Source organism: Leptodactylus fuscus, chromosome 8, assembly GCF_031893055.1.
Source record: "Leptodactylus fuscus isolate aLepFus1 chromosome 8, aLepFus1.hap2, whole genome shotgun sequence".
Taxonomy (NCBI): Eukaryota; Metazoa; Chordata; class Amphibia; order Anura; family Leptodactylidae; genus Leptodactylus; species Leptodactylus fuscus.
The window spans coordinates 19,324,034-19,337,225 of record NC_134272.1 but is presented as its reverse complement, the minus strand read 5'-3'; the positions used below and the strand labels follow the sequence as shown (position 1 = coordinate 19,337,225).

At 41.2% G+C, this 13,192-nt stretch overlaps 1 protein-coding gene across 1 annotated transcript; it reads right to left on the bottom strand.

Annotated features, from left to right (window-relative positions):
* Positions 1-401: 401 nt before the first annotated feature.
* On the bottom strand, positions 402-12,408 carry APOBR (apolipoprotein B receptor). The gene is made up of 6 exons (XM_075285353.1): positions 12,347-12,408; positions 12,073-12,210; positions 8,077-8,173; positions 1,629-7,912; positions 1,183-1,490; positions 402-507 (listed from the first exon to the last, which is right to left on the bottom strand). The coding sequence occupies exons 1-6, from the start codon at positions 12,401-12,403 to the stop codon at positions 435-437; spliced, it is 6,957 nt and encodes a 2,318-aa protein (XP_075141454.1). The 5' UTR covers positions 12,404-12,408; the 3' UTR covers positions 402-434.
* Positions 12,409-13,192: the final 784 nt, after the last annotated feature.

Below are 13,192 nucleotides of genomic sequence, written 5' to 3'. Positions count from 1 at the left end.
TCCGTTTCCTGCCCGAAACTGGACAGGAGACGGAAGCCTGCAGTGATTTTTCAAACCCATTCATTTGAATGGGTTTGGAAAGTGTCCGGCCATGAGCGCCTGTGAGCGTTTTGTGTTCTCCGCGGTGAAACTGTTTTCTTTATAACCAGACACAAAGTCGGACATGCAGGATTTTGTGTCCGGTTTAAAAAAAAACAGGTTTCGCTGCGAAGACCACACAACGTTCACCGGTGTTCACGGCTGGACACTGTCTGCCAGAGATCAGGCGTAGGTGTAAACCCGCCCTCACCCTATAAAGCAGAAGTAAGTGAACCTAATAGGGGTCAGTCACAGTGATGGCGGCACTCTGGTCTCATCGTACATTTCATAGACAATCTTTATTATTTATCACTATATACAATACATTAAGTACATTCACAAGGATCCCCCTCCGGTCACTCGTTTGGTTTCTTCTTCTTCAGACGGGCCTGTAGCTCCTGCATCATCTTGGGGTGTGGGATCCCGAACCTGTTTATACAGAGATGGATAAAGAGTTAATGACAGGAATACACCCCGCCGTATTACTATAATAACTCATCATTTTATGGAGTAAACATCACATGATCAAAACATAATGTCTCCCTACAGGCCGGGCGGGGAGGTGGGGATGGTGGTGTTTATGCCACAGTCAGATCCCATTAGGGTTTCCCCCGATTGTGGTGATTGCTGGAAGCCGCACAGGGAAATTCACAGCCCTCAATGTCATTACAGAAGTTCCGATTCTCACTGTTTGTCATCGTGCCTGTGAAAAGTGTAAAATTATCTTTTGGGCTGAGGAGTCGACCTGCAGATCCTCCCTCGGCCAATGATAGGGGGGCACTTACTTCCTTTTTTAAGTTGCTTTACATTTACAAAGGAAAATTCCCTCCCATTATGATGTATCTATCTGTATATACAAAGCTGAATATTGGGGTGACTGCAAATACTGGATGGAGTGCCCCCTAGTGAGACCAAGTCTCAAATCCATTCACATTATTGACCCATTCCCATATTGAACTTGCCCAATTTCGCACCTGCCTATGACAGACATGTCAAACTAGTTGTAGGGCTTTGAAATAACGGCCTTATATCCAAGAACCAGGAAGCTAAGGATGAACAGATAAGGAGGATCCATAATACCGAGTAGAAACTAACAATCTTTACCCGCCATGCTTAGGTATCCCCTTCTTGGGCTTCACCAGGAGATCCTCCTGCACAGGCTTCTCTTCCTTCCGCTCTTCTTCAGGATATGATACTTCAGGTGTCATGGTGGGAGGTATTGAAAATATTGGCATGTTTCCAGGAAATATTGCTACTCCCATTGGCCGAGGCCTTATGACTGGCTGTGGTCGTTCGATGGGTTCACTCTCAGGTGTAGCTTGTCGCTGCCCCTGCTTACGGCGAATGGAGGTTTTTCTACGTAATTGTACACGGCTCTTCTGGGCGCTGACGTCCAGTGTGTTATGAGGGAGCTGATGGCAACACAACATATGACAACTGCATTATATCAAGTACTGCATAATGGAAATCTATGTTTAGAAAGGCATTCTCACTTTACAGCATGCTGTGAATACTATATAACCAAAGCAGATAAATGGCCAGACACTTACCAGGTTGTTGTCAACATCATCTTCTTCTTCTTCCATACTTGGTTCCATTAATGTTTCTTTGTGATGGCTAAATGAATCTCCACTCAATTCTATACGGGTTGGTGGCTCTATGACTTTTGATGGTTCTTCAGTGTGGATTGTGATGACATGCTTGGTTTGCCCCAAGTGCAAGACTTCGTCATTAGAAAGCTTTTCCTTACCTTCAACTTCAATTTCCTCCTGACTCGTATGCTCCAGTAGCTGAATCTCTGATGTTTTTGAGGATTCATTTATATCAAAACCAGTGATGTCTTCTGAAAAGGTCAAAGTTGGTGAGGAGGAAGCTTGCTCTAGGAGATTCTTCTCCAGTTCCTTACTTGGTTGTTTAGGATGCAACTCATGGGTGGTCTCCTCGGAACCTTCCTTATCATTCATTGTGATAGACTTTGGCAAGGAGTCTTTTTCGCTAGCTTCATCTGATACAACTACATTGACAGTAGACAAGATTGTTGTGATTGAGTAATCGGAAGTCATCAAAGATTGGATTTCTGATAAAAGATCCATTTCTTTATGCTCATTATCTTCTACTAGAACCTTCATACTTTCTTCTGTGGTATTGACAATGTCCAAACCAATGTGGGATTCTTCAGTGGAAACTGGAAATGAAGAAATGAGTTGATTTTCCTCAAGTTCTTTGCTAGACTCTTGTCTGAATCCAAGTTCATCTGCCTGAGAGATAACTGGGACATTATTCTGGATTTTCTCATGTTCATCTGAAATACCAGTTTCTGAAGGTATATCTGCACATACAGCTGATTCATCTAGTATATCACATATATTACTTGTGTCCAATAGATCTTCTTCATCAGAGGCAACTGTAATGACTTTTGGTGGGTGATCTACCATCTCTGCAAGAAGATCCCCTTTATCCTCAGATAGTTCTGAGGAGGATCTCAAAATTACATGAATATCATCAACAAGAGATCCAGTCTCCAACGGAATCACATGGTCATTGCCTTTAAGATCTTCAAATTGTCTTCTAGATGCATCATCTAGAGTTTCAGAAGATTGACTTATTTGATATTCTTTCTCTTTATTTTCAGAAATCTTCTCTGATGTTTGGTCTGGGATAAAGTTATTGTGAGTTTCTAATGAAGAATCAGTTTCTTTTGTTAGGACGCTGATGTCAGCAGCTTCTCCCTGAGTCATTGGGACGACAATGGTGGAATAATGTTGTTTCTCAGATGTATGTTCAAGCATTAAATTAGATCCAAGTTCTTCTGAATATGAGGAATCAGGATCTTCTTGGTGTGCTACAATGACTGTCTCAGACAAGATATCTACATTGGCTTCATCATTGGGTTGACCACTATCTTCCATTCCATTATCTGGCACATCTACATTCATAACAGATGTAATGACTGAGGGGGGAGTGTTGGATAAAAGATCACCACCTTTCTCCAGTGTTCCAGAATATAGATCTGGGACAGATACCATTTCTTCTCTGTTCACTTCAGCAGAAGATTCAGTATCTATTGGAATTTCCAGTTCCTTGACATTATCGAGAGGTTGATCTCCTAAATGTTCACTTGATTTCTCATATAGACTAGTGGAAGCTATATCTTCCACTGCTTTGTAATCTTCTTCCTTATTTTCCAAGATCTGTATTGAGGTATTGTCACTATCCAAACCAATGCCACATTCTATCACAGTCTCAGTGACAGTAGTTTCAATGAAAGGATAATGTTCTTCCTCAAGTGTCTGCTTAGCTTCTATTAGAGATCCAAGTTCTTCTGTAAATTGGTGACTTGAAGTATGTTTTTCAAGGTTTTCATGTACTTCTATGGCAATTTTCTCTGACAAGATCCCTGCAAAAGTTTCTTCATTGCATTGACTCACATCTTCCATCCCTTTATCTGACTGACCTACATTCATAGTAGACATAATTTCTAATTCCTCTGCTGGATGATCCATTGACATCATAGAAGGAACTTCAGTTAAGAATTCACCTCCATCTTGTGCCTCAGAGATGTCATCTACTTCCATTGTTTGGTCTAGCACTACTTCCTTGTGTTCTTGAGCAAGAGATCCATTGTCAAATGGAACCTCCAGTTCCTTAACCATATCTAGAGACTCATCTCTTGATGCTTCATCTGGTCTATCAGATGTTTGATTTTCTTCTGCTGGATCCTCTGAAATTTTGTCCACTGGGTATCCTGGTGTGACCAAAGTTTGGTCTAGAACTACTTCAGTGAGGTCAACGGATTCATTTTCCAATGCAACCTGGTGCTCATTGCCATTATTCAGAGGCTGGTCTCCTAACTGTCCACTCAATGTGTCATCTAGAGTAACAAAAGATTGATCTACTTCCTCTCGGCTCACTTCTTTTCCATCATTATTTTCTAAGATCTCTACTGAGGTATGGTCGAAGTCTATTTCAACATCAGAAACTTCTTGCTTGTTCTCAGGGACAGTAATTTCAATGGAAGAATACTGTTCTTCTTTGAATGTCTGCTTAGATTCTATAGGGGATTCAAGTCCTTCAGAAATAAGTTCTTCAAGGTTTTCATGTTCTTCTACAATAATTTCCTCTGACAAAATTCCTGAAGAATGATCTTCATTGGCATGACCCACATCTTCCATCCCTAAATCTGAATTACTAACATTCGTAGTAGACCTAATTTCCAAGACGTCTGCTGGATGGTCCATTTCCATCATGGAATGAATTTCACGTAAGAGTTCACCTCCATTTTGTGGCTCAGAGATATCATCTACTTCCAAAGTTTGGTCTAGGACTACTTCAGTGGGGTCAAAGGATTCATTTTCCAATGTTACCTGTCGCTCATTGGCATTATTTACAGAATGATCTCCTAACTGTTCACTCAATGTGTCATCTAGAGTAACAAAAGATTGATCTACTTCCTCTCGGCTCACTTCTTCTTCTTTATTATTTTCTAAAATCTCTACTGAGGTATAGTCGATGTCCATCTCAACATCAGAAACTTCTTTCTTGTTCTCAGTGACAGCAATTCCAATGGAAGAATAATGTTCTTCTTTGAATGTCTGCTTAGATTCTATTAGGGATCCAAGTCCTTCAGAAATAAGTTCTTCAAGGTTTTCATGTTCTTCTACAATAATTTCCTCTGACAAAATTCCTTCAGAATGTTCTTCATTGGCATGACCCACATCTTCTATTCCTAAATCTGGATTACTAACATTCATAGTAGACATAATTTCCAAGACTTCTGCTGGATGGTCCATTTCCATCATGGAATGAATTTCAGGTAAGAGATCACCTCCATCTTGTGACTCAGAAATGTCATCTACTTCCAGTGTTTGGTCTAGAACTACTTCCTTGTGCTCTTGAGCAAGAGTTCCATTGTCAAATGGAACCTCCAGTTCCTTAACCATATGTAGAGACTGATCTCTTGATGCTTCTTCTCGTCTAACAGATGTTTGATTTTCTTCTGCTTGATCTTCTGATATCTTGTCCACTGGGTATCCTTGGGTGAGCATACATTGGAGATCTATATCTGTCACAACATTATCAGTCTTGAAGCTTTGTTCTACTGTGAAATTGCCTTCGGTAAATTCAACTTCCATTTCCCCACTTAAGACAGCACCATGAGTGACCTCTGATCCCTCCATTGGTTCAGAGCTATTCTGCTCTGACTGATTTGTATTGATTACAGATTGAACTTTTGATAAGAGATCAAATCCTTTCTCTGGATGTCTACAGATAACTGCCAACTTATCGTCTGACCCCAAGCCATCTTCTGGATAAGTAGAGACACTTGTTTGTCTAGGTTCAGTCTCAGGTATGATATTTAGATCAGTGACCGTGGTTGGGTTTTCATTTGAGCCACTGACTCTCTGATTGGTTTGTCCTTTCTCTTCATCTTTAGACATGACTTCATTGTCAGAGTCCTCATAGTCTAACTGTTCAGACAATTCCTCCATCTCCTGTGTAGGATTCTGATCTTTTTGAGATCCTAGCTCCTTGTTGCTATCACTGAAGGTACCCAGGCCTTCACTCTGATCCAACATGTCATCTTCTATTCCTTGTATTTTATGTCCATTCTTTCCACTCACATGTTCTTCTATTTGCTCACTTATTTGCCTCATTTCTCCTATATCTTCACATTCCTTCCCAATCACGTCTTCTTCTTTTTGAATCTCGGTCATCATGAGGGGGTTTCTTCCTACAGATGGTTCATTGTGTTCTCCTGGGTCTTCTCCTTTTTGGACCTGGTCAGCAGTTGATGAGTCAATTCTGATGATGTTATCTTGTGATTGCTCATATTTGGACATGTCACACACTTGGACAGATGTTTGATTATATCCTTCATCTACTGTATACTCTACAACCATGTTTTCATGTAGTTCATGGAGCTCGCCTTGCAGTCTGCTAACACTCTCATGTAAATATAATTCAGCAGTCATTGATGTTAAAGCACCTTCAGATGAGTCTTTGATTTCCTCTGCTGATGGGTGATGCCATAGTTCATGCTGTTCCTTTTTGCTATCAGCATATTCAATGTTACCATCTCCATGGACATGTTGTGTCAGTGACTCTTTGCCCTCATTTACCAAGAGCTCTACTTTGGTTTCATCAATTAGTTGACATATGGCTTCCAGAGATATTGATGTCACTTCATAGTCTCCAGAATTGGATCCTTCTTGTCTTGAATGATCTGATACAAACCCAGAAGAATTGTCAACCTTATTAAAACTCTGTGTACCTTCTTCATGATGACATTCCACTTCACTGTCCACTATAAAATTAGGTATATTATCTGAAGTAGACATTGAGTTCTTGGTGGGTTCCTCTTTGTCTTTTTTCATCTCCTCAACAGAAGGAACATCAGTGGAAAGCTCTTTTGGTGACTTCTCATCAGGATTTACAACAATAGTATCCTGTGGTTGAAAGCCTAAGGACACACTCGTGTAAGTCACATCAGCTCTGGAATTACATGTATCTTCATCTGTATTCATTTCAAGATCATCATACCATATAGTATGAATTGTGTCCAGTGGATTCACCTGGTCCTCCTCAGTGGTTGTATCTGTCATTGATGTCTTATTGTCATGGTAACTGCCAATGGATCCAAGATTGTTTTCTTCACTGTTGGGTTGTGGTCTTGATAGTGAATATGGTGGAAGACCTCTGTACTCAGTAATTGGCTCCAGAGCCCCCTCTTGTATAAAATCATCTAATGTTAGGCCAATCATTTGGTCTCGTTCTTCTGTACTAGGGGAAAAGTGAACTCTTCTTTTCATCTTTTCAACCTTCTGATCTTGTTCATCATGATGATTTTCTTCTTCTGGTCTTGAGAGACTGCTAACCTCTTCTGATTGTTCTTCATCTTCTGAAGGTTCTTTGACTTCCTTTGAATCATGTGATGTCTTTTCTAGAAGTTCTCCACTATTCCCTTGTTCAATGGGTCTACTTGAATGCATTTCATCTACTTGAATGGATTTTGGGGTCTCATAAGATTCTAACATATCAATCTCTTGATCATCATCTTGAAGTAAATCGCAGTGCTGCGCTAAACGAACAGCTGTCTCCTGGAGATGTTCCCAAGTCTTCCTCCCTTCTTCTCCTTGGTCACACGGAGAACTGTCTGCTGCACTGACTGGTGTGACTAACTTCTTATGTTGCGTTTTTATATCAGGTACATCCAAGTCATCGTATTCCATCATGACTGGTGCAGTTAGAACATCTTCTGGTGAACCTTGGTCAGCTTCTACATGACATATCAAACCTCCTTCCGAGATTTCCTGATGAATAATGATGATCTTCTCTGGACTTGGAGAAACATTCACATTACTTGAGCTACATGAATTTTCTTTCATTTCTAGATTCAGGTTGTCCTTTAGAACTTGATTGCTGGTAGATGGAATCTCTTGTTCTCGATATCTTTTTGGTTCTATGTCCCTCATCAAGTCTTCAAGACTAAAGGGGGAAGAATTCTCATCAGTCTTGATCCCTGTATATTCTTCATACACCAATGTTTCTTGGTCTAACGTCTGAACTTCTTCATTGACAACTGTGTGAACTTCAGCATGAAGTACTTCCCTGACAACAGTACAAGGAATATCATCTATGTCTTCTGGTTTTTCTGGTTTTTGATCATGTGTGGTGACTTTGCTTTGGTTTTGATCTTCATGTTTCTTAATTGTTATTTGGTGGGGACTGAATGTGTCTTTGCCATCATTGATTGTGTCATGCAGGTCATGAAGACTTCTGTCTACGTTTTCTTTCCGATGTCTGACCACTGTCTCCTGGGCTTGGTTCTCTACACCTGTCGGACAGAAAACAATATGATAGTCACCAACCTATGCAGATAATTAGGCAACTTGTTTATATTATTTTAAGGAAAGCTGGGTGGCCAGGTTAGTTTTTGTTGGTATTATTTTTGGACAATGGTGAGAATATTTTTTATTTTTTTGTTCTTTATAGGGTTACCTTGCTGGATCCCATATATCTTCATACTTTCCTCTGTGGCCTCCAGAGCAGCATCATCTAGTGACGCATCTAGGGATAAGGTCATGTGATCTGCACCCTGTCCAAAGATGAAACCGGAGTTTAATGCACAAGGTATAAGAATGATGATGTGCAGAGCAAACTATTATATTTCATCTATAAACACTGTGGTTTGCAGTCTACAGAGAGGCCATTGTTGTAATAATGTGCAGAATATATCACTATGTATCAGACAGGAGATAGAATGGACATGGCAATGATCTGTAGTGACTTAAAATTTGCTAATATTATTATTATGTTTTTGTATAAAGAAAGAGGAAGATCCCTTAAAGTAAACTCTGGTCTCGCCTCACTCCTCACATGTTTCTCTAGATTTCCAGCATTATATAATTCTTATTTCCCCAGATGCAGTAACAACAAGGCTCAGGAACACTGACTACACTTCCCCGACTGGAAAGATTATAAATCATACAACTCTATATGTAATAAAAATGCTTCCGCTTCTCAACTGCTGCCTGTGTCTTGTTATGTGTCAAGTGGTCAAATGACTCAGGGTGCAACAGGAACACACAGTTATATGTTACACAGACAGAAAAGCTACCGTAATGTATTACTGATCCTGAGTTACTCAGCCACTGTGTACATACATTACATTACTTATCCTGTACTGATCCTGAGTTACATCCTGTATTATACTCCAGAGCTGTGCTCACTATTCTGCTGGTACAGTCACTGTGTACATACATTACATTACTTATACTGTACTGATCCTGAGTTACATCCTGTATTATACTCCAGAGCTGTGCTCACTATTCTGCTGGTACAGTCACTGTGTACATACATTACATTACTTATACTGTACTGATCCTGAGTTACATCCTGTATTATACTCCAGAGCTGTGCTCACTATTCTGCTGGTACAGTCACTGTGTACATACATTACATTACTTATACTGTACTGATCCTGAGTTACATCCTGTATTATACTCCAGAGCTGCGCTCACTATTCTGCTGGTACAGTCACTGTGTACATACATTACATTACTTATCCTGTACTGATCCTGAGTTACATCCTGTATTATACTCCAGAGCTGCGCTCACTATTCTGCTGGTGCAGTCACTGTGTACATACATTACATTACTTATCCTGTACTGATCCTGAGTTACATCCTGTATTATACTCCAGAGCTGCACTCACTATTCTGCTGGTGCCGTCACTGTGTACATACATTACATTACTTATCCTGTACTGATCCTGAGTTACATCCTGTATTATACTCCAGAGCTGCGCTCACTATTCTGCTGGTACAGTCACTGTGTACATACATTACATTACTTATCCTGTACTGATCCTGAGTTACATCCTGTATTATACTCCAGAGCTGTGCTCACTATTCTGCTGGTACAGTCACTGTGTACATACATTACATTACTTATCCTGTACTGATCCTGAGTTACATCCTGTATTATACTCCAGAGCTGTGCTCACTATTCTGCTGGTACAGTCACTGTGTACATATATTACATTACTTATCCTGTACTGATCCTGAGTTACATCCTGTATTATACTCCAGAGCTGTGCTCACTATTCTGCTGGTACAGTCACTGTGTACATACATTACATTACTTATCCTGTACTGATCCTGAGTTACATCCTGTATTATACTCCAGAGCTGCACTCACTATTCTGCTGGTGCCGTCACTGTGTACATACATTACATTACTTATCCTGTACTGATCCTGAGTTACATCCTGTATTATACTCCAGAGCTGCGCTCACTATTCTGCTGGTACAGTCACTGTGTACATACATTACATTACTTATCCTGTACTGATCCTGAGTTACATCCTGTATTATACTCCAGAGCTGCGCTCACTATTCTGCTGGTGCAGTCACTGTGTACATACATTACATTACTTATCCTGTACTGATCCTGAGTTACATCCTGTATTATACTCCAGAGCTGCACTCACTATTCTGCTGGTACAGTCACTGTGTACATACATTACATTACTTATCCTGTACTGATCCTGAGTTACACCCTGTATTATACTCCAGAGCTGAGCTCACTATTCTGCTGGTACAGTCACTGTGTACATACATTACATTACTTATCCTGTACTGATCCTGAGTTACACCCTGTATTATACTCCAGAGCTGCACTCACTATTCTGCTGGTACAGTCACTGTGTACATACATTACATTACTTATACTGTACTGATCCTGAGTTACATCGTACTGATCCTGAGTTACATCCTGTATTATACTCCAGAGCTGCGCTCACTATTCCGCTGGTGCAGTCACTATGTACATACAATACATTACTTATCCTGTACTGATCCTGAGTTACATCCTTTATTATACTCCAGAGCTGAGCTCACTATTCTGCTGGTACAGTCACTGTGTACATACATTACATTACTTATCCTGTACTGATCCTGAGTTACACCCTGTATTATACTCCAGAGCTGCGCTCACTATTCTGCTGGTGCAGTCACTGTGTACATACATTATTTATCCTGTATTATACTCCAGAGCTGTGCTCACTATTCTGCTGGTGCCGTCACTGTGTACATACATTACATTACTTATCCTGTACTGATCCTGAGTTACATCCTGTATTATACTCCAGAGCTGCGCTCACTATTCTGCTGGTACAGTCACTGTGTGCATACATTACATTACTTATCCTGTACTGATCCTGAGTTACATCCTGTATTATACTCCAGAGCTGCGCTCACTATTCTGCTGGTGCAGTCACTGTGTACATACATTACATTACTTATCCTGTACTGATCCTGAGTTACATCCTGTATTATACTCCAGAGCTGCACTCACTATTCTGCTGGTACAGTCACTGTGTACATACATTACATTACTTATCCTGTACTGATCCTGAGTTACACCCTGTATTATACTCCAGAGCTGCGCTCACTATTCTGCTGGTGCAGTCACTGTGTACATACATTACTTATCCTGTATTATACTCCAGAGCTGCGCTCACTATTCTGCTGGTACAGTCACTGTGTACATACATTACATTACTTATACTGTACTGATCCTGAGTTACATCCTGTATTATACTCCAGAGCTGCACTCACTATTCTGCTGGTACAGTCACTGTGTACATACATTACATTACTTATCCTGTACTGATCCTGAGTTACATCCTGTATTATACTCCAGAGCTGCGCTCACTATTCTGCTGGTGCAGTCACTGTGTACATACATTACATTACTTATCCTGTACTGATCTTGAGTTACATCTTGTATTATATTCCAGAGCTGCACTCACTATTATGCTGGTGCGGTCACTGTGTACATACAATACATTACTTATCCTGTACTGATCTTGAGTTACATCCTGTATTATACTCCAGAGCTGCGCTCACTATTCTGCTGGTACAGTCACTGTGTACATACATTACATTACTTATCCTGTACTGATCTTGAGTTACATCCTGTATTATACTCCAGAGCTGCACTCACTATTCTGCTGGTGCAGTCACTGTGTACATACAATACATTACTTATCCTGTACTGATCTTGAGTTACATCCTGTATTATATTCCAGAGCTGCACTCACTATTATGCTGGTGCGGTCACTGTGCACATACATTACATTACTTATCCTGTATTATACTCCAGAGCTGCACTCACTATTCAGTCATTGTTGTACTGGATCTCAGTGTACGTAACTGGTATCATACTGATGTCTGTTATAGGGACAGGTTCCCCTGAAGAATGCATCCAACATTATAAAATGTCTCAGATTTTGTTGCTCCCTAGTGGATAATATCTAAACTGCAGCTCATTTGCACAATGACACGGAGAATACCTTTAAGAATACTTTTAGCTGGGGGTGGCTATATAAGGTTGAGCTAATGCATTACTGGTCTGCAATGTCAGGGCATGCTGGGAGTTGTAGTTTTCCCAATTCTACAGATGCAGACCTGAAACTATGAGTCGGACCTACCTGTACCTTGGCCTCTTCTTGTCCTGCTGGAGCCATTTCCTCCTCAGGCCTAAGAGGGGTCTTGGCCCTGGCATTTCCAGGCTGTGGCGCATTGGGTGGTGCTCCGAAAATCTGCGCTGTCACATTTGTTATGTAATCCTGCAAGTGCATCAGAAAGCATGCATCAGTTCTATATAAACAGTAGTCACCCAGCTTTACCGGATCCTGAATGTCACCATTGTTATATCTCCAGCGCCCCCTAGATATGACGGACGCTTTCATCCACAATCCTTACCAGCGCACTCTGCACAGCTTGGTAGACGCGGGGGAGATGTCTCTGCAGGAACTCCATGGTCTTGTCCCTTTGGAGGGTCTCTCGAGCGGCTCTGTTCGACTGCTTCTGTTTGACGTGACTCCGCCGCAGGAAGTGGCCATAAAACCGCAGGCAATGTGTAATGTACAGCGCATTTCTCCTTGTACAATATATACTTCCTCTTCAGTCCGTATAACCCCTTCACTGCCAGAGACACAGATATCACATGTGTATAGGGATCAGGAGGGACGTATCCCCTGGGATGGGACGTAGCCACCTTCTATATCCCCAATTCTGCCGACACTGTGGAGTGACGAAGCCGACACGTAGGTCTGTGGGGGTCGTATGAGTGACATGTCCTATTTTCAGGGTACTGTTCCTTTAAATTACTGAGCTTTCACTGGTATCTGAGTCATGGCGAACAAGAGGCGTCCCTTTAAATCGCACCTCTGGGCAGAGTCACGACAATTTCCCATGGCTATGGCTACGCCACCATGTAGTCACCCTATATAGCACCGTAGTGTCATGTGACTATGTCACGACTCATGATAGTGATTTGGGTTGTTATGTGACCTGTAAAGTGGCGCAAATCTGTAAGGGCGCATGTTACAGCTCATCACTTCGATAGAGTTGAGCTGCAATACCAGATATGACCTATGGACAGATGTGGTGCTGTTTCTGGGACAAAGCAGCCATTTTCCTTTTAGGGTCCCACGTAGGCCCCGGACCTGTTTGTCAGCTGCTGCTCGGACAAGTCCATGTTGTCACCCTCAGCGGTGTTGTCACAGGATGTGGCTTTTTTTTTTGGTCTTTTTTATACACTGACCA